Genomic DNA, 25,911 nt, shown 5'->3' with positions numbered 1-25,911 from the left:
TATATAAATACAGAAAGTCACTTAAATTGGAATAAAATAATATTATAATATTTACAATTAAATTTAAATAAAAACTCAAAAAATTGACTCGACTCAAAAAAAATTCAAATTCAAATCGAGTTGTAAAATACAATTCGAATAAATCAAAATTTTTAGTAACTAGTGGATTTATTTTCAAGTTTGACTTGAGTTCTTGGCTTTGTAATAATATATGTATATCAAACATGAAAAAATATGAAGAAATATATTTGTATTGTATATATGGTTATAGAAAGTCACTTAAATTGAAATCGAATAATATTTTAATATTATAAATATTATAAATATTTATAATTAAATTTAAATAAAAACTCGAAAAATTGACTTGACTCGATTCAAATCAAATTTTGTAAACTCGAATCGACTCAAAAAAATTCAAATCAAATCCGAGTTGTAAAATAAAACTATCAATTCAAATAACTCGAACTTTTTTGACCCAACTCGATCAAACGCCGCCAACCGTTAAATTGCAACAGTGACTCACTATTATTGGTGTGATTCAACTTCACACCGCTATTTTCCACCGCCACCGCTACCACTATATAGCGGCCTCTGCTATACCACTGCTATTCCAATTCCTGCTTCTACTTTATCAAGTTATAAACACAGAAAACCAGAAGTTACTTCTGCTATTTCTAATAGAAGTTTAGAAATTCTAACAAGTCAACGTTAAGAAAATTAAAATTATTAAATAACGAAAAAAAATGTTTTTTTACCTTTTAATTTACGGTAAATAAATAATGTTTGGGTTTAGGGTTTAAAATATTCTATGAAACTTTAAAATTAATTGAGATTGAATTTTCAAAGGGATATCATTCCCCACTTGGAACCTAGAATGCAAAAATTAATGGAAATTGAATTTTCAAAGGGATATTATCCTACTAATTTATAGTAAAAGGATATTATCTACTAATTGCCTGGTGAAGCTTGGACAATACGAAAAGGCTATGATATATTTAATTCCATGAGAGAGGAAAGAGCAGATTGCCGGACAGATGGAAAATTGTAAGGCTGTATTCAATACATGCTTGCGGAAGGTATAAGACCCAATATTTTTTTCATATAACACACTGATGCCTGCATATGCTTCATTTGGAATGAGTAGAGAAGCAGTTGCCGTTTTTGACCAGATAAAACAAAATGGTTTCCTTCCAGATGATGTTTCTTATACTTCTCTACTTAATGCTTATGGAAGATCACAATTACCTGAAAAGGCTAGGGAGGTCTTTGATATGATGAAAAGGCTGTGTAGTGCTTCAGAAAATTGGGCAAAGGCTTCTGCACTTTTTCCGGAGATGGAAGAAAATGATATCCAACCAGATTCTATAGCATGTTCAGCTCTAATGCGAGCTTTTAACAAAGGAGGACAACCGACCAAGGTTCTTGTTTTAGGAGAATATATGAGAGAGAGAGCAATTCCTTTAAACGATGCTGTTTTATTTGAAATGGTATCAGCTTGTAGCATGTAAGTTTCACGTCTATATTTTCTGAAAGAAACATGTTTCATTAAATTTTTGCCCCTTTTTAAAACGATATTCTTTAGGGTTGTTTTTTCTCCCCTCCCGGTGTTCTTGCTTGCAGCTGATGCAGATCTTTCTATTTTTACCCTTATAGCAGAGGAAAATTAACTTTTGAAGAAGTTCCAGAATTTGATGATAATGAATCCATAGTAGCTACACTTATATTGACACTCAATTTTATCCTTTTTGCATTTTGAAGGGGGGAACATAGATAGAAGAAATGACTAGTTTTTGCTGGAGCCAAATTAGATGTCACTTTACCTTTACAATATCAAAGCAATAGCGTAATATGTAATCTTATATCTATTGACGTTGCCTTGTTTGTTCCGTGTCTAAATATAAGAATGGATTATCCTGCATCATCTAAGTGTGTTGTTTTCCCTTCAAATGTCTAATTTCACTTGCTTTGAAGCTTTCAGATAAATAGATTCCCCCCATTTTACATGAAAATCAGTCTGCTTTATCTGCTTACTAGAAACTAACAGTGGGTGTTTGAATCAAGTTTACAAGATTGGAAGACCACACTTGACCTGATCAAACTAATGGAGCCTTGGTTCCCTTCGGTTTCCATTGGGCTTTTGCATCAGCTTCTTCATCTTCTTGGGAGGAGTGGAAAAATTGAATCTATGATGAAGGTACTTGATTTCCTTAATATTTATATATGTAATAAAAGTTTATGTTTCTGGTCTTTCTCAAAAGGACTTGAAATTAATCCCCAATGACTCCAAAATATAGCCAACGATTTTTAATGGCTAGTTTACTTAAATATTACAAAGATAGTACCGATACTCTTGAAAGGAGTATCGACACTCCCTGTTTTGGGCAGTTTTATTTTGCAAAAAAATAATCCACAACGACTCTAAAATATTTCCAACGGCTAGAAACGACCACAAACTCATTACAACATATAAAAACAAGTTGAGGACACTTGAAGAATGTTAGAACATCTATCCAAGCAATCAAACACAAGAGAAGAAATTTTTATTCCTATTTTTCTTTCTCTTGTAAATATTAGTGTTTTAGTGAGCTTAACTTTGCAAACACCTACCTTGTGAGGTTTTCTTGTTTACATCTTTTATCCTTTTGTAAAGGGGAGTGGTTCTATCTTAGCCATTGAAAAAAATAGAGATTTGTAAATGTGATCCCTTTATCCTGTGGAAAAGAAAGAACAAATTAGTGAATTTGTTAGAAAATCTTTAGTGAGGAGCTAAGGTAGTGGATGTAGATTTTGGTTGAGAAAGTCGAACCACTATAAATCTTTGTGCATCAATTATCTCATCCTTAAATCTCCTTAATCCCTAAATTTTTTCTCAAATCCACTTCAACCCCTCTTGGAAATCATTCAGTTGTTCATTTGAGCTTCAATTTTAATCCCAACAATTGTTATCAGAGCTTGACTCATTAGAAGGTCTAACAACCTTGAGATGATCCTTAAAGAAGCTCTATCCATTTTTTGAAGCAACCGAGAAGATGGCTTCCACCTCCGGCTCGTTCCGCGTGGAAGACTCTCAACCGATCAACAAGCCTCCATAATTCAATGGAGGCAACTACTGTCATTGGAAGAGCTATTCATCAAATCCAATTATCTTGATGCATGAGAGATGATCAATAACAACTACTTTTCTCCAAAGAAGAAGAAGGAGTGGAGTGCTCAACAACGGAAGAAAACTCAACAAAATGCTAAGGTCATGCACATGTTGTTTTGTGCACTTGGTCCCAATGTTTATGAAGGAGTTTCTTCTTGTTCAAATGCCAAAAAGCTTTGGAATAAACTCGACGAACTTCATGGTGACTAGAAAGAAGAACCACCAAAGGTAGTGTGCTTAACAGCTCTTGAAGAGCCCAATGTATCTTCTAACTCAAATGAATTAAATTCATATTCTTTTGATGAGTTACAAGATGTTTATGATGAATTGTATTTGGAATTTGAGACTATGAATTCCAAATATAAGAAATTAATTTCAAAATTTAAAATTGAAAATGATTTTCTTTTGAAAACAAAATTGGATTCTGAAAAGCAAAATGAAATTTTAAAAAATGATTTTGAGCTTTTAAAAATAAAAATTAATGATTTGGAAAAAGAAAATATTGATTTTAAAGTTAAGCTTGAAAGCTTAACAAAGGAAAAAGAATAATTTCTCAAACCAATTCATCCTATTTAAAAATGACAAAATGCTTACATTGTCATTTCCATAGCCATTTGGAACATACTTGTACTTTAAAGAAATGAAAACATTTTAAAATTAAACAAGTATGGGTTCCAAAGAGAATAAGGGACATTAGCACTAACGTTCAAGGATCAAAAACAATTTGGATACCTAAATCCACATAAATGTCTCTTGTAGGTGTGTTGGTGCAATGATGATGAAAGTGAAGATACTCAAATGCTCTAGCCACACTTGAAAAGGAATGAGTAACCTCTAAACTTAATGTTTTTGTTTTGATTAATTGGTTGCCTAATTGTTGTATGCATGCATGAGTTTTGATTTTAAATGATTTTATGTTTTCTATATCATGTATGTTAAAAATATGTTATGATAAACATTTTAAAGTTTTAATGAATTTTCACAATTTTTAGTTCATCATAATGAATTTTGGTTAAAAATGGTTTTAATGCTTTATTTTTACAAATTTTTATTTTTGACCTTAATGTAAATGTTTATGCACATGATTTATTGCAAATGATATCTCTCTAACAATTGATATCAATTTTTTAAATGCATAACATTTTTGGATAGTTTTATGCACATGCACTTAAATACTATAATTGATAGTGCATAAAGTATATTAAACTTGGATATATTAAATTTCATGTGCTATTAACATATTTGTTCTTCTTTGTTGAAATTCAATGTCTTTTAAGTGTCATGCCTTTAAACTCAAATTTTTGTTTGGAATGTTTTTATTGAGGGAGAGTTTTGATTTTTCAAATGATTTTTTTGTTAAAATTTACCACTTACTCTCCATTGTTATTTTTGAACTTTAAAGTTGAATTATTTTTTATATAACAAAAAGGGTAATAAGTATGAGTTTGAAAAATTCAATTTTAAAAATGAAAAAGAGGGAACTTAATATTTTTCAAATATTGCTCTTTTTCACTAAATATTTTATTAAGGGAGAGTTTTGCCAAAACAATATTTTTTCAAAAAAGGGGGAGATTGTTAAACTATGTTTTATAATATTTTGATATAATAAATTAAGATCAATGTTTTTGGACTTAATTGAATTTGTTCAAAGTTTTCAAAAATAATTCAAAGTCCATTAAACTAGAATTTGAGCACAAATTATTTTTTCTAGGTACGTAGTACCGATACTATTCTTACAATATCGATACTACATGAACATTACCAGTACTGTTCATGTGGTGCCTATACCAAAGGTAAGAGAAATATCGATACTCTCTAGGTAGTATCGATACTACCAGATGTTTTTCAAATTGCTCAAATTTTAGAATGTAAAATAGGTACCGATACTACTTTACACAGTGGTATCGATACCATGAAGTATTGTATCAATACTGGTCAAGCCAACAATCTTTAACGGCTAGTTTATTTAAATATTACAAAGGTAGTACTGATACTCATGAAAGGAATACTAATACTCCCTGTTCTAGGTAGTTTTATTTTGTAGAAAATTAATCTCCAACGGCTCTAAAACATCCCCAACTGCTAGAAATGGTCAGAAACTCACTCCAACATATAAAAACAAGTTGATGACACTTGAAGAAGGTTAGAACACCTATCAAAGCAATCAAACACAAGAGAAGAGCTTTTCATTCATATTTTCCTTTCTCTTGTAAATATAGTGTTTTAGTGAGCTTAACTTTGTAAACACACACCTTGTGAGGTTTTATTGTTTACATCTTTTATCCTTTTGTAAAGGGGAGTGGTTCTATCTTAGCCATTGAAAAGATAGGGATTTGTAAAGGTTATCTCTTTATCCTATGAAAAAGAAAGAACAAATTAGTGAATTTGTTAGAAAATCATTAGTGGGGAGCTAAGATAGTGGATGTAGACTTTGGTTGAGAAAGTCGAACCACTATAAATCTTTGTGCATAAATTTCCTCATCCTTAAATCTCTTTAATCCCTAAGTTTTTCTCAAATCCACTTCAACCACTCTTGGCAATCATTCGGTTGTTCATTTGAGCTCATCTTTAATTCCAACAGATGCAAATACAATTGCCATTGATCATATAGAATAATCAAGTCCTCAATTCAAACATTTAGATATCATTCTTTTTAATTTAGCAAATCGTTAGTTCTTTAATTATCAACAAATTCTAGAACATATGGTTAAAAGTTTTCAGTTAAAACCTTCTATCTCCTACTGGTTATGGCAAGGCCGATCATGAATATTTTTTTGGCTCGGGATGAAATAAAAAAATGGGTCCGTAGTTCAAATGAAATTTAAGAAATATGTAATATTACTTTTTTTATTAAATTAAACAAATAATAATCCATTATAATGTCAAAAATATATTTAAGCAAACAAATACTTAAAAAAAAACATTGCGTTCAAGCATTTCTTGATGCAAAATCATTGATGATAGTGTTAACATCAATGTTTTTCAATGTGTTTTTCTCAATACATAACATATCATTTGGAAATAAAAGAACATTCTTATCTAGAATTTGAAAATATATAAAAATCAAAAGAAAGAATTTGGAAACATGATTTTTCTTAGAATTTGGAAACATGATTTTACTTAGAATTTTATGAACAATCTTCAATCCTAGTCAAGCACCACATTTGATGATAAATAATTATGACTTTGTATTTATGAGAAATATGAGAAATTAAAAAGTGAGAGTAATAATTTTAAGAGGAATTGTAAAATATGGAAGAGAAAATAAGGAGACTAATTATACTTAAATTTTCTCCTCCATTGAGTTTTGAAGAGAAACAAAATAGCAATAATAAAATTTTTCATTGATATGGAAAATCGGGAACGAGAATTGGTGAATTGATGGTGAGAATTTAGAAAGACCAAAATTAAAGATATTCAATTGAATTTTTTAAAATTATAGGAAAAAAATATTGAATTTGAGTTTTATGGGAAGTGGAAGAGTTTATTAACATTAATATAAAAATTCAGTAATGATAATTGACACCTTAATAAATTTATGTCCCTATTATTATATTTTACAATTTTTTTAAGTTTATTATAAAAAGGAGAAAATATTACATTAATTTTTTAATTTGTAGGCTTTGGGCGAGCACCCCTTTTACCTTGGTCTAGGGCCGACTCTGGTAATGGGTTAAAAACTCATTATAAGTAAATTTCTCCTCCATCTCCCCCTAAGTAGGAAACGTAAGATTTGACTTTATCATATATCCCAATCAACAAATTAACATATAGCTTAGACGAATGCCAATTTTTTTACGAAAAAGGACGAATGTGGAACATATGAATAGTCGAGTGACTATTTTGTAACTTTTAATAGTCAGAGATTTAACAAAGCAACACCATAAAGTTGAAGGATCAAATTATAACTTTTAATAGTCAGGGAAAAAAAGTAGTAACATATAGCTTGGGGACTCTTTGTGTACTTTGCACTAAAATCAACTAACCTTTAATATTATTTTGGATAAATTGCAAGATTAATAATTTTCGTTTAAATTTAAAATAAATAAAATTTGGCCACATTCGTTTATTTTTAATTAAGATATAGTCAATGAGGGTTAATTGTCGTTAGACCTTTAACGGATTGCTAACATGACATAATGAATTTATAAAATTAAAAAGGGTAAACTACACAAATAGTCACTAATGTTTGGATAAGTTTTCATTTTCCCCACTAAAGTTTCAAAAGCATCAATTTGGCCACTAAAACATCGAATAGGTCTTTGAACAATAATTTTATATTTAATTCACCCAAAAAAATTGTCTAATTTTTCCATTTTTCTTCAATTTTTACATATATACTTTTTAATTAAAAAACTTAGAAATTAACTTTTTTTTAGGCATGTAGCAATCAATTTGAATGATAAACAAAAATTTATAACACTTTTGGATTAAATTAGATATAAAATCATTGTTCAATGACCTATTTGATGTTTTAGTGACCAAATCATCGTTTTTGAAACTTCAATGGGGGAAACAAACACTTACTCAAATATTAGTGACCATTTTATAGTTTACCTTTTATAATTTTACAAATTAATCACATCAACAAGGGATTAAAGGTCTAATGACAGTTAATTTTTAGTGATCCAATTTTAATTAAATAAAAATAATCAAATCTTAATTAATTAAATAAAAACGAAAATAATCAAATATTATATATTTCTTAATTCAGTGAAATAAAATATACAAAACTTTAATGTGAGTGATCAGTACGATTCACCCTTTTGTTTTTAACGGGGGTTCTAAATTTTGTGCGCACAAACATTTTAAAGTTTGACAGGATAGGGTTTTAGGTGGATACGTTCACCAAACCCATGAAAATGAAAATTGCATCCTCCAATTTCAAATTTCATCACCTCAGTCACTTAGGTGGCGTTTGGTTGACATGAATCCCTTAGAATTGGGAGGAATTGAAATCCAATTTCATCACTTTCCCATGTTTGGTTCAAGTTTTCCATGGCTTCAACTTTCCATTAAATGAGAGAAAGTGAATTCCATCCAAGAATGGATGGAATTCAATTCCCTTGTTGGAGGGAATTGAAATTTGGCCATACTACCTTCATCAATCTTTTGGTAACTTATTCATATATTGAATAAAAATATTTTATTATTATTTTGGGTTGGGTCGGGTCGGGTGAAACTTTATTTTGGTCGGGTCGGGTCGGTTTTTTTAAGTGTGATATTCGGGTCGGGTCGAGTTCGGGTTTAGGGTGAAAAATACCCAACCCGAATATATATATATAATTTTACCTTATATATTTAGGAATAATTACAATAATATCTCTCTATATATAATTTTTTTCAATTAAGTCATTGTTTTTATTGAATAAAAATAAGTTTTTTATTATTTCGGGTCGGATTTCTAATTCATATATTCGGGTCGGGTCGGGTGAAACTTTATTTTGTTTGGGTCGGGTTGTGTTTTTTAAGTGTGACATTCGAGTCGAGTCGGGTCGGGGTTTTTTAAGTGTGATATTCGGGTCGGATCGGGTTCGTTTTTAAGTGTGAAAAAAACCGGACCCGACCCGAAAAATATATATAATTTTACCTTATATATTTAGGAATAATTACAATAATTCTCCTCTATATACAATTTTTTTCAATTAAGTCAATGTTTTTTATTGAATAAAAATAATTTTTTTATTATTTCGTGTCGTGTCGGGTCGGGTTTCTAATTCATATATTGAATAAAAATAGTTTTTGATATATTTTTTGGTAACTAATTAACATACTCCGATTGGAATGTATCAAAATATTGCTCTATCTTTTGGTAACTTATTAACATATTTTGATTACGATGATTTTAACTTATGATGTTTATTAACATTATTTTTATAATTTATTGAAATGAATAATCAATAAAATAAAATAAAAATTTAATATTTTTTAATTTTTTTTATAATATATTACTATATGTAAGTTGTAAAACAAACTAAAATAAAGCAAACAAACAAGAAGGGTAATTATGTCATTTTACATTACTGAAATCAAATTCATTTAACATGTCTGCGAACCAAACAGAATATAAAATTGGATCCCAATTCCATTTCCTGCCAACCAAACAGAATATGGAATTGGATTCCAATTCCTGGCAGATTCCAATTCCTTCACAGATTCCAATTCTCTCAGAAACATTCTTGCGAACCAAACGTCACCTTATTTTTGGCTCTATTCCTTCTTTCACTATTATTACATAATAATACCACAAATTTCAATATTTGCAGACATTCAATGTAAAAATCTTGTGTAAATAAATCCGAATTTGTGGTAATTTATTAACATATTAATAATATGTAATAAAGTAATATATGTTTATAAGCTTTTACCATTGACAACGCATACACACCTGCAGACAACAATGTGATATATGTTCAAAATACTTGTAATTATTTGAAAATGAATGATCAAACATCTTCATTCTCAGACTTAAAATTTATAAGAACAATGATTATTATTCAATCATTCATATGGTTTGACTATTGTTGAAATTAAGTGAGGTGTAATTGTAAATTCTAAAATGAAACAAAAACTAAATTTTATGTATGATTTTAAAAAAATTGAAATTTTAAATATTAAAACGGACTAAAACTGATAGTTTAGATACTAAAATTTATCCTTATTTTTTTTCATACATTTTGTTAATAATGTTGGGTAAGTAAGTAAATTTGAAATTAGTGATGGATAAGTGCCGTTGGTATTCTTTGTCTTTGGCTGGGAAAGGGAATCCAATTATCATAACAATCAAACATGCAAGGCCGATGTCGTGAGACTCCTTGCTATTGCCACCTGAGGTGACAAACCCACATAGATTTAGGTAGTATTTGTTTTCATTTTGTGAGGTCTATAAAATTTTTATGTCTGCGTCGTGTAGACCACGCACAGACATTTAGTTTCGCAGACCGTTTGTTTTTTAGAAGACATAAACTCTTTTAACGTCTGCGCGAGATCTTCTTAGTGCAGACATAGTTTTATGTCTTCAAAGGTCTTCAAACCTCTTTAAAGAAATTAAAATTATTTAAATCTATTTTAAAATTTATTTTAAAATATAGATTGATTTATTTTAAAATATGGAAAAATTTATTTTAAAATATGGATTGATTTATTTTAAAATATGGATTGATTTATTTTAAATAATTTATTATTGTAGTTGTATGGATTATTTAAATTTCAGTATTGTAAAACTAAAATTATTTAAATCTCAGCATTGCAAAACTCTTTTAAGTATAAAAAATCAGTTTATTTATATTTCAGTTCATTTTAGCAGTATGCAGACGTTAAAAAACAAACAGTCTTCTTCTTGCAGACTGCAGACTTTTGGTCTACCTCTTATGCTGCAGATGCCTGCAGTTGTTGTCCGCAGACTGCATATTTTTTACCTCTGTAAAAAAAAAACACCACCTTACACAACTATCACAGAGGATGACAAATGGGTCGGTTGGGTAAGATTTTTGATTAACCAGTTTCGACTTGAAAAATATATACCATTTATCCGAATTCGATTTGACTTAAAAATTATATATCTTCCACACCTGATACAACTTGAATATGTATATTCTTCACCCGACTCTGACTTGACCCGACCAACATAAAATAAGGATTTAATTAAAACAATAATATTTTTTTTTAAATCTGACATTATCATATTGGATCATGTCGAAATCTGTCGATTTTATATTAAATTGTCATCCCTACAACTACCCATCTCTCTATGCTACTTATCCTCCACTCGATTTGATCCAATCCGAAAATATATATTATTCATGGGCTCCGACCTGACCTGAATTATTAGAGTATAAATATAATCCGACCCGACTAGATATAAAATAATGACTTAATTAAAAATAATAATAAATTTTTATAAATTTATATTATTATCCCTAAATTACATCAAGTTTTTTCCATCCTCTATCAAAACCCGACTCGAACTCACTTTCTTAAAAAAAATTGACCCGAGTCGGATTGAATTACCAGCCCCAAACTACCCACCTCTCGGTCCTAGCCGTTACAGCCTCTTTAAATTTCCCAAACCCCAATCATCACCAAGTTAATAGCAAGAACCATTCAGGACATTTCCGTAATTTCCTCATCCCCTTCTTCTCCTAACTATTTCTTTTTTTTCCCTTCACAGTGAAAATCCAACTCAAACTCTCAACTTCTTCGTTATTTTCTCTCTGTGGTTTATTGTAATTCTTTCGCTTAGGGTTAGGGTTTTTAATTTTGTTCGTTAAACATGGCTTCGACGTCGTCTTCGGATCCCGGGATGAAAGCGGAAGCCAGTGGCGGAGAGAATTCGGAGACTGTGATAGCAAATGATCAGCTTTTACTGTGCAGAGGGTTGAAGAAAGCTAAGAAAGAGAGGGGCTGCACCGCTAAAGAACGTATCAGTAAGATGCCACCTTGCACCGCCGGCAAACGCAGTTCCATTTACAGAGGAGTCACTAGGTAAAAAAAAGGAAAAAGAAAACAATTCAATTACTGAAATTTATTTACTTATTTTACAAGTTTTTGGTTTTACTTGCTTGACTTTACTTGAAATCTCTATTTTATTATTCAAATAAAAAGATCGTGAGGATGGAGTTATAGTTTTTGTAAAGTTTATGTTGATGTATGAATCTGGTGGAAATCTGATTTTTTTTTATGTTTAGTCTATTAGATTAATTGATGGGAGAAAGGTGGCAGTTTCAAATGGTTTTTATGGATTTGATATGGATTCAGCTGGTTTTAGCTTTGGGCATTGGTAATTGTTGCTGGAAGTTATATTACTAAAGTTAGCAGTCAAATTGATCAAAACCGTAGCTTTTAGACTGTAAAAGGAACTAAATTGTGAGAACTTGTTGATTTGTATAGTTTATCATTGTTGTGAGCACATGAAAATTGGGGGTGAAAGTTCAATGAGCACGATTGATGTGTTTAATAATTGGTGCTTGAGACAGGTAATAAGTAAATTTCAGAGAGAGATGAAGTTGGAAATTTTCCTTTGGTTAATTGATCAGGATGCTGCGAATGGCATGTATGTGCGGCCTAGGAGAGGGCACAAAATGATAGCATATTAAGTCTTCCAGCTTTCTGAAAAGAGTAAAGTAGAAAATGTTTGGGAGAAAAAAATCGACAGATTTTCGCTTAGGTACACAACGTGGTGACTGAATGACCTAGAACTAGGAGAGCTGCTAATTCAAATTTCAAAATTTTATAGCGTGTATGTTTCATTTTCAGCAAGAAATAGTTCAAGCTTAAGTAATCGGATTATGCATACAACAAGGAATGCTTTTCTTAAAGCTATTCGTATTACTAGATCACAGGTTTCTGTGGTTTGGAATTGATATCCTATCTATTAGGGATGATTGCAAGTTGAAGTCGAGATCTATATTAAATAGATAAACTTCCCAGCAACCTTTCTCTTGGATGATACTTCTTTTACAGTTGCATGTCTTTTGAAACTACTAAAGAATTTTAAAACCGTTCGTTCCTGTTCATGGGTGATTGATGTTTGTGGTTCAACATTGATGTATAATAGGCATAGATGGACTGGTCGTTATGAAGCTCACCTTTGGGACAAAAGCACTTGGAATCAAAACCAGAATAAAAAGGGGAAGCAAGGTCTGTCTCTCCACCTTTCTCTCTTGTATTAGATTTGAAGCCTAGTTATTGCAACTTCATAATTAATATTTCTCATGGAAACTGACAATATTTTTATTCTTATTTGGTGCATTTGATGATTGGTATTTGGCTAATGTCAGTCTACTTAGGTAAGTTAGAAGATCCGTTTTCATTATTTTATTGAACATGCTTGTCCATTCATTCTATTATTTTTGATTTATTAAGAGACATATTTTCAGGGGCATATGATGATGAGGAGGCTGCTGCTAGAGCATATGACCTTGCTGCTTTGAAATACTGGGGTCCTGGGACGCTTATTAATTTTCCTGTAAGATTGCCACAACAATAAAAGTAGATGATTTGAAATATTGGGTCCTGGGATGCTCATCGTGTTTTTTTTCCTACTAATTGAAAATAATTCAGTTAATGTGTAATTATAATACCGTGCTGAAAGCATACCACTTTTGTCAATTTGACACTAAAGGGTAGAATTCACGATCACGAATTCAAACTTGAAGTATATCTAGTAAATTTCCCCATCAACTAATATGTTAGTCGAAAAAAGTACTACCTGTCATATTGTTTATAATATTTTTTCAGAAATCATTTTTATATAAAAAAAGTTTTTGACATAAAAAATTTATTAAATGATTTTTTATAAATTTATATATTTGTTTCTTGCATTATAAAAATATATATTTTGGAAAAAAGGTCAAAAGATGTTTTCTTTTCATAAGATTTTAACTTCTGCCTAGCTATCATGAGTTTGCCATTCAGTTCCCACTTGTTACACCTAGTGTTGATATTCAAATATGGCATTTGAAACTTTTGTTTCACCTTTTAGGGGACATGAAATTGACACCATTTTTCACTTTTTCTTCTTTCTCCGATTTTGTTTGGGTGAATTCTCGTACATTTTGAGGTAGGTGAGTGTTTTCGAGAGAGCTGGTTTGGAACAAAAGAATATAATTTAATTCATCACCTTTGTGCTTTAATCCATCTGAAATCGAATGTTCTAAAGCAAGGGAATTTATGTGCAGGTTACTGACTATACTAGGGATCTTGAAGAGATGCAGAATGTGTCAAGAGAGGACTACCTTGCATCTCTTCGAAGGTGTGTGTGAACTTTAGAAGTCTGTATTCCAGTTTAGAACTGTTTACTTATAATGGCTCTCTTTACAGAAAAAGCAGTGGTTTCTCAAGAGGAATTTCTAAATATCGTGGTCTCTCCAGGTACAATTTTATCATATCTATCCATTTTCATACTGCAGACATGTATTTTCTACCATTCAGTTAGCTAGTTTATAACGAGTAGTTTAAAAAATTGGTGACTTAATTGCTGCTTAAACTTTCCAGTTTTTGTTTTCACACCTAATTTTGGATATCTCTAGTAAATTTCAGATCCAACAACCCAGACAAGCCATTGCTGCCATAATTGTCACCTTGATTGTTAATGTTCTAAATCCTGCTTAACCCAAAATCCAGTTCAAGTTAAACAAGCTTTTTTTTTTATGTAATACAACTACTACTTGATATTTTATTTATCCATCTATTTTCCACAACCACCAAAAGAAAAATGTTCTATTTAGTAGTTTTTATTCTGCCTAGAACTTGAGAGACAACTTAAAGGTCCGCACAACGTCATACTTCAATCAGAAATCCACTTAAGTTGGTGTCTCAACAGCTATTCATAAACTTTCCTGTTAAACTGTTTCATTAGATTCTTGATGGGAATTTGAACTCATCTATCTTCCAGGAAAAAAATAGTTTCCATGTACATTTTATTCTTTCAAAATTACGTTTTCAAAATGTGAAGAAAACATCCCTTATAGTTGAAAGAAGTCGGAAGAAACAATCATTCGTGTTTTGTTTCTGGACCATGCATCATATCCTTTTGAGTTGTATGGTACTGAAGAAGTGTTGTCTATTTATTTTTCTCTTGTAAATATTTTAATATTGTTCACTTCCAACATTTGGGAGCATGGCATCTTTGAAATTATGCATTAGTTATTAATATTATTTCCTCCCTTTTCACTTCTTTTTATTATTATTTAATTTTTAATATGAATCTTTGGCTATCATAGTTGCCGGTGGGGCTCATCATTTGGTCGGGTTGCTGGATCGGAATACTTTAATAGCATGCATTACGGTAAGTATAGCATTTATTTTTAAGTTTAAATAACCAGCAACTAGTTTTCTGGGTGGAATGTGAAGTATTTGCACCATCTCTAGTCTATTATACGTTCATATGTCAGTTCCTTGTCCTAGTAACATCCAATTCTATCATGTTAAACCAATTGTGTAGGTGATGATCCTGCCACAGAAAATGATTATATCGGTGGTTTTTGCATTGATAGAAAGATTGATTTAACTGGTTATATCAAGTGGTGGGGGACCAACAAAACTCGTCAAGCAGAAGCCGGAGCAAAGTCTTCTGAAGAAACTAAACATGCAAGCACAGAAGACATTGGCGGTGAACTTAAAACATCAGAATGGGCAGTGCAGCCTACCGAACCATACCAGATGCCCTGTCTTGGCACACCTCTCGAAAGGACGAAACGTAAAGGGTCCTCCGTCTCTGCCTTGAGTATATTGTCCCGTTCGGCCGATTTCAAGAGCCTGCAAGAGAAAGCACTGAAAAAACATGAACAGGATGCTGAGAATGAGAACAAAAATACTATAAACAGAATGGATCTTGGCAAGGCAGCTGAGAAACCGGTAAATCATGATACCGGGAGTGGTAGACTCGAAGCCACAATGGGGATGACTGGTGGATTGTCTCTTCAGAAAAATGTGTTCCCTTTGACTCCTTTCTTGTCTGCCCCACTCCTCACCAACTACAATACCATAGACTCCTTGGTGGACCCTGTGCTTTGGACATCCCTTGTTCCTGCTCTTCCCACTGGACCATCTCATAATCCTGAGGTTGGTATAATTTTACATTAATGTTTTCTCTTTAGAAGAACTAGAATAAAATGATATTATTAGTAGATTAAGGTTTTGTTTTAGTTTATATCTCACGTGTTCTTTCTTTTGTGAGTCATTTAATCAAGGCTGAAAGTAAAAATAAGTACCTAAACTATGCTCCTGTTTTGCTTTAGGTACTTAAACTATTTTTTTCAAACTAGGTACTTAAACTATTATATGTAATTATTATAAGTTCTAATATTTTTTCAGTTAGAAAATTAATTTTCAACCAATAAGATGTTGACATGTCGTACAAAATTAGGTACTTGTTTTGACCAAAAAAAATATTTTAGGGGCTTAAAGCAAAAAAGGTATAGTTTAGTGACTTATTTTAACCAAAAAAAAAATAGTTGAGGTACTTAAAGCAAAAAAAAATAACATACTTTATGATTTTTTTTAGTTTAAGCCTTTAATTAATCATAAATTTGATGATGGTACAAGACATTGTTGAATAAGTATGATAACCTTTTATTACAACTTTTCAAGCTTTTACTTGTTTATACTAATATCGCCTGATAAATTATAGGGTAAATTATGTATTTAGTCACTCATTTATTCCCATAGTTCTATTTTGATCACCCAATTTTTTTTTCAAAGTTATATTTAACGTTATGTTTTTGTTCCTTCTTGATCACCTGTCGTTAAGAAATAAATAGAATTGTTGATTCATCAATTTTTTTTTATGATGATGTAATGTTATCTTATGATGACACGTTTGCATCACCATTAATTCTTCTTCCTTACATAGAGCTAATTCATGCAGGTTCTGAAGACGGGGACAAGCTCGACATATACTTTGTTTCGGCCTGAGGAATGAGTGATGAGGTTGTTTTTGCTTGAATTCTTATGTTGCAGATTTCTTTTTATAAAACACAGGTCAGTTTATGTTAGAATCGGACTTTTGCTTTACTTGTACAAGTTTGTTACCTGAGTTCTGAGAGCATAGGAAAAAATAATTAGTGTATATTGTATAGCATGAAAGCTATCCCACATGTATCGTCTGATATTATTATATCGAAAAGAATGATTTGGTTTTACATTTGGGCATTAAGTGGTCTCAGCCGTTAAAGATAGTGTTGTTCTCTATAGAGTTAATGAGTTCGAGCATTTATATTCGTTGGGTGTGTTTGTGTTATTAATGATTAAAAAGATTTTAAACAGACAGTATCTTATAATCTCTCTATGTTATTTGGGGTAAATGGCGCATTTAGTACTTAAACTATCAGTTTTAATACTTAAATTTTGAGGTTTTTTTTCACAAAATTATGTCTAACATTTAGCATTTATTTTGTTTTAGTATCTCGCCGTTAAAAATTTAACATGTAACATCATTTATCACTCAACTATTTTTTTACTTTTATTTTGATCATTAAAGTTTAATTTTTTAATTTAATTACGTGACTTTCAAATTATTCTTAATTTAATTACTCTTAACTTTCAAATTTATTTATTTCTATTTTAATTATATATTAATATAATAATAGTAAAAATGTCATATTATAAAAATTATTAATAAAATAAATTAGAGTAACTAAAATAAGAACAATTTGTAAGTTGAAATAGTTAAAATGAAATTTTTTAAACTTTAGTACCAAAGTAGGAGTGAGAATACAATTAACAGATGAGGGATGATGTAATTTATTCACAAAAATATAGCGTTGTTAAATTTGAGGTATTAAAATGAAATAAAAACTAAACGTTAGGTATAGTTTTGAAAATGCTTAATAGTAAAAAAGGTGTCCAACGTATGCATTTTTTTTCAGTTTGGTGCCTAACATTTTTTGTTGGTCTAATTTGGGACGAACATTTCATTCCGTAACTTACTTTGGTGCATGATCGTGACGGGCCGTTAGTGTGGGCCGTTAAATGCCACCTGACATGGGTATAATAGTAAAAAATGAATTTTCTAATTATAATAATAGTAAATTAAATAATTAAAATTGAAAAATTTTGAAAAAAGAAAATATTTTTACCTTTTAACCCTAAGTAATTTTACCTCTCTTCCCTGTAAATCTCTTCCCTCTGAAAATTTTCCATGAACCCTAATAATTATCGTTTATCATTGCATTTGAGGAATGTGAATTTGTTGCTACCCTAATCGATTCTTTTTTGGGTTTTTATCAAACTCATTGGCTCATATCAAAGGAAGACGAACCGTCGAAGAAGTGAAAGAGTTTGTGAAGGTAAAGTTGAAAGGTAAGTCTGAAAATGAAGTTTATGTCTGATTTCTATTAAAGGATTTTAAGTAAATGATGTTACAACCTTAATCGAATTCTTTTTAGTTTTCTATCAAACCCATTGACAATGTGACTATTAAAGTATACATATAGTTGACTGCTGTTGATTATGTTCCATTTGATTAACAAAGGATTGATTTTAATGGTAAGTAAACATTATTCGATTTTCATGGTAAGTAAATGATGTTAATTACTTGGGGTTTAATAGTAAGTAAAATATTTTTACTTTGATGGTGAGACTTTTGAAGGATACATAAACTTGAAGCACTTTTGGTGCTTTTGGTGTTGTTAATTCTGAAGTTGATCAAGAAAGGTAAATTTTTTGTCTCCTTGTTCAGATTTCTTTCTTTTTTTAAAATAGTAAAATATTTGATTAAAATATTGGTTAATGACATAAATAACGCATGTTGATTATTTGGTTATTTGGTGTTGTTTATTAACTTTTGGTTCTTTTGGTGGTGTTTATTAACTATTAAAATATTGATATTTTGTTTATTTTGTTGCATGTTGATTAAATTATTTTGTTTATTAAATGTTAACTATATTGATATTTTTAGGTACATGTTGATTAAATTATTTTGGTAATTAACTGTTAACTATATTGATATTTTTAGGTGCATGTTGATTAAATTATTTTGTTTATTAACTGTTAACTATATTGATGTATTTAAGTTATTCAAATTAAGAAGATGAGTAATGAGGGTAGTGAAAATGTTGGTAGTAGGCTTATTGGGCATGCTGGCATTGATGGGTTAGGAAATGAAGAGAGCAATGAGTGGAGTTATGATACACAAGAGGAGAGTGTAGAGGTTGGTGAAAATTGTCCTTTATCTGATGATGATGATGAGATAACTTCTATTATAAAGAAGTTCAAGTTAGTGAAAAAGAAGATAAAAACATAATTGTCACTGCATCACACTTAGAAGTAACTGAGGAAGAAGGTGTTGGGGAGGGTATAAAAGATTCTGAAAATGCAGATATGGGTGCAACATATAATGAGGAAGAAGGTACTTGCGTGAGCTCAATAGAAGTAAATGAGGAAAATTTAAGAGGTAAACACACTGAGGAGGATACTGATTACTTACCATCTTCAAATGTTGGGAGTTATGAGACTGATTCAAATGTGAATTTTGTATCTAAGAAGACTGGTAAGGTGTTCTTTGATTCTTCAAATGCTGAACCTAGATTTGAATTAGGCATGGTTTTTGAAAATCACAAACAGTTAAAGGATGCTTTGTGTTCTTATGCAATAGTTCATAGGTTTGATTTCAAGTATTTAACAAATAGAAAAGAAAAAAAATTAAGGTTGTGTGTAAGATTAAAGTGTGTCTATTTGTGATATATGCCTCGTGGGATGATGGTTTTTTCACAGTTAAAACTCTAGTAACTGAACACCAGTGTTCTATGATATTTAAGAATCAAAGAGCTAATTTTAAGTGGATAAGAAAAAAAAATTCTTAGGAAGCTTAGGATTCTTCCTAATTTGAAAATAAGAGATATGATAAGGCTTGGTAGAGATGAGTTAAATGTGGATTTGAACAAACAATGTTGCATGAAAGCTAGGAGGTAGGCAATGCAACATATTAGAAGTACTGTTGAAAATGAATTTAATAGATTGTATGATTATGTGAATGCATAGAAGACTGCTGATCCAGAGGGTAGTTTTTAATTTAATGTTTTCCAATTGATTCTAATTTAGTGCCTAACCTTTGTCTCGTGTCCAGTTTAGTGCCAAACCTTTGTCTCGAGTCTAATTTAATCTTTGTCTCTGTTTCTAGTTTGGTGTCCAAAATTTAATACTTATATGAAAATTAGGTGCCTAAGTTTTACAATGTTTGTATTGATTCTGTGGTTTTGTAGGGCTTGTTGAAAGAGGTTCATCACTGTTTACCAAATGTTGAGCACAAATTATGTGCTAAGCATATTTATGCTAACTGGAAAAAAGCCACAAAGGAGGTGATTTGATGATGCTATTTTGGGCTTCTTGCAAGGCTACAACAGAAGTTGTTTTTTAAATAATGTCAACATAATTGGTAAGCTTAAAAATTGCATATGATGATCTGATGGTTAAGCATCCTAGGTGTTCATTTTTTTAGTACCATATCAAAATGTGATATTGTAGACAACAATTTTTCAGAGGCTTTTAATTCTGCCAGCATAGGGCCTAGATTTAAGTAAATAATTTTTGTGTTTGCGGATATTAGGCACTATGTGATGCACAAAGTTGTTGATCACAAGAAGAATTCACTTAGGTGGAATGATGACCTATGTGCTAGGATTTAAGGAAAATTGGAAGAACATAAGAAATTAAGTTCTGGCTGCCATGTGATCTGGAATGGGGCTGAAGGATATGAAGTTTTACAAAATGAGGACATATTTGTAGTTGATGTTAGGGGATGGAAATGTACTTGTAGAGTGTGGGATCTCACTAGAATACCATGCCTTTATGTTGTGTGTGTAATATTATATAGGGAAGAATAGTTGGAATCATATGTGCTTAGATTGTATAAAACTGGGATTTATCAAGCATTTTACAGTGCTGTTCTTCCTACTATTCCAAGTGAAAAATATTGGAAAGACACAAAAATACCCAAGATTGATCCACCAGTTAAAAGAAAAATGTATGGAAAATCAAAACAGAAAAGGAGAAGAAAAGAAGGTGAACTGAAAAGCAAAAACACCAGCAACAACAACGAAAATAAGATGAGAAGGACTGGAATGAAAATGACTTGTAGAGTTTATGGGCAGACTAGACACAATTTAAGAACTTGTCCATTAAAAACCAAAAACAATGTAAGTTTAATTTGGTTTTTCATTCTTTTGCTTTAATCTAATAATTTGAATCTATGTATTCAAATTATTTTTTTAAGACAAACCAAGTCCCACCAGCAACAACTTCAATTGGGATTGATTCAACACCACCTCTTTGTACACCTCTGCTTCAACACCACCTCTTTGTGCTCCCCCTGCTTCAACTCCACTGTCAACACCAATTGTTTTACAAATGAGGTTCATACCTACTCTAAGTATTCAACCACCTTCAACTAGAAATAAGAAGGCGACAACAAATAGAATATCCCTTCCCTTTAGAGATCATGTTACACCACATGGGCCAAGGGGTAGAACAATCATGAAAGGGATTGATATGTATACAAATGAAGCAACAAGACTAAAAGTTTTAGACATAAGTAATTCTAATTTTAAACAACATTATCTAAAAGCTTCCCATATTTATTTTGTGTTAACTTCCTAAAAATGTTACTTTTAAGGCCTTTTTCACTTAAGTTATTGTTTGTTTAAAAGCCCATTTTAGTCATTTTAGGATCATGTAGTTGCATATGTGGTGGTATTGTTGTTTTATTTCTTAATGGTGTTGTATGAGAGAAATGTGCAATTGTTTGTGGTGTGCAGGGAATAACAAGTAAAAGGGATTCTTTTGGAAGTAATGTCGTGGAATCACACGTTGCTGAAGCAAATTGAAATGGCTTGGCATTTCTGGCACAGAAAACGACAAAAAGATACAGCTGTACGAGGACAGCTGGCTCTGTATGTGAAATGATTGTTGTAACCGACTGCCAGAGGACCACTACCACCTGGAGGATAAGATTAATGCATATGGTATGATTCTAAGGGTATGAGGTTTATTTTGCACCCAACATCACCCAACAACCTCATCATTATCCCTAGATATTTTTATTATATATGACACATCACAAGGGAGAGAATGACACACACATACGCATATGGCAGAGTAGAAAAATCATATTTTTATTTTTCTTTTCCCTTCTTCTTCCTTGGGTATTCCTCTATTCATAAAGCTTCAAGGAGTGGAGAGCTAGGCGTCCGAGAGGAGTTAGCGAGCTAAGGTGGTTCATGGTGGCCGAAGAGACCTCCGGTGGCGCGCGTCAAAGGTTTCTTCTCACTTCCCTTTTGCTGTTATTTTTCTATTTATTTTTGGGTTGTTGAAACGAATATTTTATGGATTGTTCTATGGATATTTCGAACCCCACCATGAACTAACTTATTTGGTGGTGGTTGGTTTAATGGTTGTTTAAACTTTATTTTTAATGGTAGATTTATGTTTATCTTGGTTATTTATTTGCTTTGCTTATGAATACTTCACCATCTAGGTTTGTTGAAATATGTTTCAATATAACAAATTTAAAATCAAAATGTTTTTGGACTTGAATTGAATTTATTCAAAGTTTTTAAAAGGTTTTAAAAATAATTCAAAGTCCATTAAAATCGGATTTGAGCAAAGGGTACCGATACCCCCCAGGGGTATCCATACCCCCTGGAAGGCAAAAAATTCCATAATACAAAGAGGGTCCGATACCCCCCAGGGGTATCCATACCCCCTGGTTGCAACGGCTAGTAACGACTAGTTAATTTGAATTTAATGAAGTGTACTGATACCCTATGTAGGGGTACCAATACCTCCTATTATGGGCAACCTTTTTGAGTAGAAAAATCATCCCCAAACGGCTCCAAAATATCCCTAACGGCTATATACGACTTCAAACACATTCCAAGCTATAAATACAAGCTAAGGACACTTGAAGAAGCAAGAGAACAACTTCCAAGCTATCAAACACAAGAGAAGAGTTTTTCATTATTATTTCATCTTTCTCTTGTAAATATTTTTTTCTTGTGAGCTCAATCTTGTAAACACCTACCTTAGAGAGGTTTTCTTGTTTACATCTTTTATCCTTTTGTAAAGGGGAAATGTTCTAGCTTATCCCTTGTTAAAGCTAGGGAAAGGTTCTAGTTTAGCCCAGAAAAACTATGGAGTTGTAAGGTTATCTCTTTGCCCTCAAAAGAAAGAACAAATTAGTGAATTTGTTGGAAAATCCTTGGTGAGGAGCTAAGGTAGTGGACGTAGACTTTGGTTGAGAAATTCGAACCACTATAAATCGTTGTGCAATTCTTTATCTTTCAATCTCCTTACTCCCTAAACACAAAAACCGTCCCGACCCCTCTTTGCAAACCGATTCGGTTGTCGATTCAAGCTTTCGAAAATCCCAACAATTGGCATCAGAGCCTAACTCGTTAGAAGGCTTAACATCCTTGAGACGATCCTCGAAGAAGCTCTACTAATTTCTGACGCAACCGACAAAGAAATGAATTTTTCCTCCGATGTTTATTACCTTGAAGATTATCCTATTATGGAATCACAACCGGTCAACAAGCCACCCTTCTTCAATGGAGAAAAGTATGCACATTGGAAGAATAAGATGATGTACTTTATTTAATCCTACAATCTAGGAGCTTGGAACTCAATCATGGATGGTTACTTCTCTCCACCCGACAAGTACAAGGATTGGAGTAGAGAAGAGCAAAAAAATTTCCAGCTTAATTCTAAGGCTATGCATATTCTATTATGTGCTTTAGGCCCAAATGAATATGGAAGAATATCATCTTGTTCTAGTGCCAAAGAGATTTGGGATAAGCTCCAAGTCACTCATGAAGGAACCGTCGAAGTGAAGGAATCAAAGAAAAGTCTTCTTAACTATAGCTACTAGAACTTCATGATGAAACCCGATGAAGACATCAAAGCTATGACGGATAGATTTTCCGTGATTGTCAACGGTCTCAAGGCATATGGAGAAGTAATCCCTAATGAGAAGCTTGTGAGGAAGGTGATCTACTCTCTTCCAAAGGAGTGTCAATCGAAGAAGACGACAATCATCGAAGCAAGAAACCTAAAGTCTCTCACTCTTGATGAGCTAATTGGTTCCCTTCTCACTCATGAGATGATGGTGAAGGAAGATGAAGAAAGGGAAGAGAAGAAAAACAAGAAGAAGAAGAAGAAGAAGGAGGAGGTAGGCATTGCCTTCAAATCCACCAATGAAAGCTATCAAGATTCAAGTGATGAGGTGGATGATGAAGACAATGATGAACAAGAAGATGAGATGGCCAATCTCTTAAAAGAGTTAAAGAGATTCATGACTTCCAAGGAAGTAAATCATGATTCAACCAAGAAAAAGAGTCCCCCAGTGTGCTTCAATTGTCAAAGAAAGGGGCATGTCAAGTATGATTGTCCACTTCTAAGAAAGAAGGGATCTTCCATGAAGAAGGCATATGTGGCAGCTTGGAGTGATGAAGATGACTCCAATGATGATGAAGTAGTCAACCTATGCCTAATGGCCACTCATGAAGATTTAGAGGTATCTTCTAACTCAAATGAATTTAATTCATTTACTTTTGATGAGTTACAAGATGCTTATAATATGTTGTATTTGGGATTTGAGACCATGAATTCCAAATATACAAAATTAATTTCAAAACTTAAAATTAAAGATAATTTGATTTTGAAAGCAAAAGTTGATTTTGAAAATCAAAATGAAATTTTGATAAATAATTTAGAGCTTTCAAAAATCAAAATAAATGATTTAGAAAAAGAAAATTTTGAGTTAGGAGTTAAGTTAAGCTTGAAAGCTTAATAAAAGAAAAAAATTAATTTCTAAAAACAACCTATTATGTTTAAATATGGCAAAATGCTCACATTGCCATAATCATGGTCATATGGAACATACTTGTCCTTTGAAGAAAGGAAAACGTTTTAAAATTAGGCAAGTATGTGTTCTAAAAGGAACAAGGGGCATTGAAACTAACGTCCAAGGATCCAAAGTAATTTGGATAGCAAAATCAAAATAAATGTCTCTTGTAGGTGTGTGGGAGCAATGGTGATGAAAATGATGATATTCAAGATGCTCTAGCCACACATGAAAAAGGAATGGGTAACCTCTAAGCTTAATGCTTTTGATTTTGATTATTTGGTTGCTCATTTGGATTTATGCATGCATGAGTTTTGATTTTAAATGATTATGCATCATTATTTTAATCTCATGTATGTTGAAAAGATGATTATGATGAACATTTTAAAGTTATATTATTTTTTAAAGAATTTTTAGTTCATCATAATAAAATTTTGGTCAAAATTGGTTTTAATGCAAATGATATCTCTCTAACAATTGATATCAATTTTTCAAATACTTTGATTTTGAAAATTTTAAAATTTTGACCTAAATTTGAATGTTTATGCATGTGGTTTAAATGAAAATGATATCTCTCTAACAATTGATATCAATTTTTTTTCAAATGCATAACATTTTTAGAAAACTTTATGCATGTGCACTTAATTTTAACAATCTTTATCAAATTTCAACAATTGGTATTGCATAAAGTATTTTAGTCTTGGATATATTGAATTTCATGTGCTACTAACATGTTTGTTATTCTTTGCTGAAATTCAATTTTGTTTAAGTTTTAAGTTCTTAAAAGCTAAATTTTGTTTGGAATGCATCTATTAAGGGGGAGCTTTGATTTTTCAAATGATTTTTAAATGTCAAATTTATCAATTATTCTCCAATGTTATTTTAGAACTTTAAAGATTGAATTATTTTTGATATAAAAAAAACGGGGAGAAGTTTGATTTGAAAAATTCAATTTCTTAATGAAAAAGGAGGAGCTTAACATTTTCATATATTTTCCAACAATTGGTAACAATAGGTATCTTTTAACAATTGATATCCTTTTGTTAACAATTGATATCTTTTTCATTAAATATTTTATTAAGGGGAGTTTTGCCAAAAACAAATTTTTAAATGTTTTGTTATATCAAAAAGGGGGAGATTGTTGAAATATGTTTCGATATAACAAATTTAAAGGCAAAATGTTTTTGGACTTGAATTGAATTTATTCAAAGTTTTCAAAAGGTTTCAAAAATAATTCAAAGTCCATTAAAATCGGATTTGAGCAAAAATTCCAGAATGCAAAGAGGGTACCGATACCCCCTGTAAGGCAAAAAATTCCAGAATGCAAAGAGAGTACCGATACCCCCAGGGGTATCCATACCCCCGGCTGCAACGACTAGTTAATTTGAATTTAATGAAGGAGTACCAATACCCTATGTAGGGGTAC

General features: G+C 31.4%; 2 protein-coding genes across 3 annotated transcripts; both read left to right on the top strand.

Moving 5' to 3' along the window:
• The first annotated feature begins 1,112 nt into the window (after positions 1-1,112).
• Positions 1,113-3,377, top strand: LOC120200309 (pentatricopeptide repeat-containing protein At2g41720-like). Its single transcript, XM_039201186.1, has 3 exons — positions 1,113-1,504; positions 2,062-2,194; positions 3,291-3,377. Exons 1-3 carry the CDS (start codon positions 1,113-1,115, stop codon positions 3,375-3,377), a joined length of 612 nt encoding a protein of 203 aa, XP_039057117.1.
• Positions 3,378-11,317: 7,940 nt separating this feature from the next.
• Positions 11,318-23,209, top strand: LOC120200366 (AP2-like ethylene-responsive transcription factor At2g41710). 2 transcript variants are annotated; one of them, XR_005523530.1, is made up of 11 exons: positions 11,318-11,629; positions 12,702-12,784; positions 12,925-12,933; positions 13,024-13,112; positions 13,825-13,898; positions 13,967-14,017; positions 14,869-14,933; positions 15,090-15,709; positions 16,515-16,627; positions 21,828-21,829; positions 23,197-23,209. XR_005523530.1 is itself a non-coding variant. In XM_039201234.1 (9 exons), exons 1-9 carry the CDS (start codon positions 11,418-11,420, stop codon positions 16,566-16,568), a joined length of 1,257 nt encoding a protein of 418 aa, XP_039057165.1. In that variant the 5' UTR covers positions 11,318-11,417; the 3' UTR covers positions 16,569-16,799. The 2 variants fall into 2 exon arrangements, 1 of the variants encoding a protein (XP_039057165.1); XM_039201234.1 differs by lacking the exons at positions 21,828-21,829; positions 23,197-23,209 and having other exon boundaries at positions 16,515-16,799.
• The last annotated feature ends 2,702 nt before the right edge of the window (positions 23,210-25,911 follow it).

The sequence above is a fragment of the Hibiscus syriacus genome, unplaced genomic scaffold (genome assembly GCF_006381635.1).
Source record: "Hibiscus syriacus cultivar Baekdansim isolate YM2019G1 unplaced genomic scaffold, ASM638163v2 tig00005939_pilon, whole genome shotgun sequence".
NCBI classification, from domain to species: Eukaryota; Viridiplantae; Streptophyta; class Magnoliopsida; order Malvales; family Malvaceae; genus Hibiscus; species Hibiscus syriacus.
The sequence above is the reverse complement of the archived record's forward strand: the minus strand, read 5'-3'. Positions and strand labels throughout refer to the sequence as shown.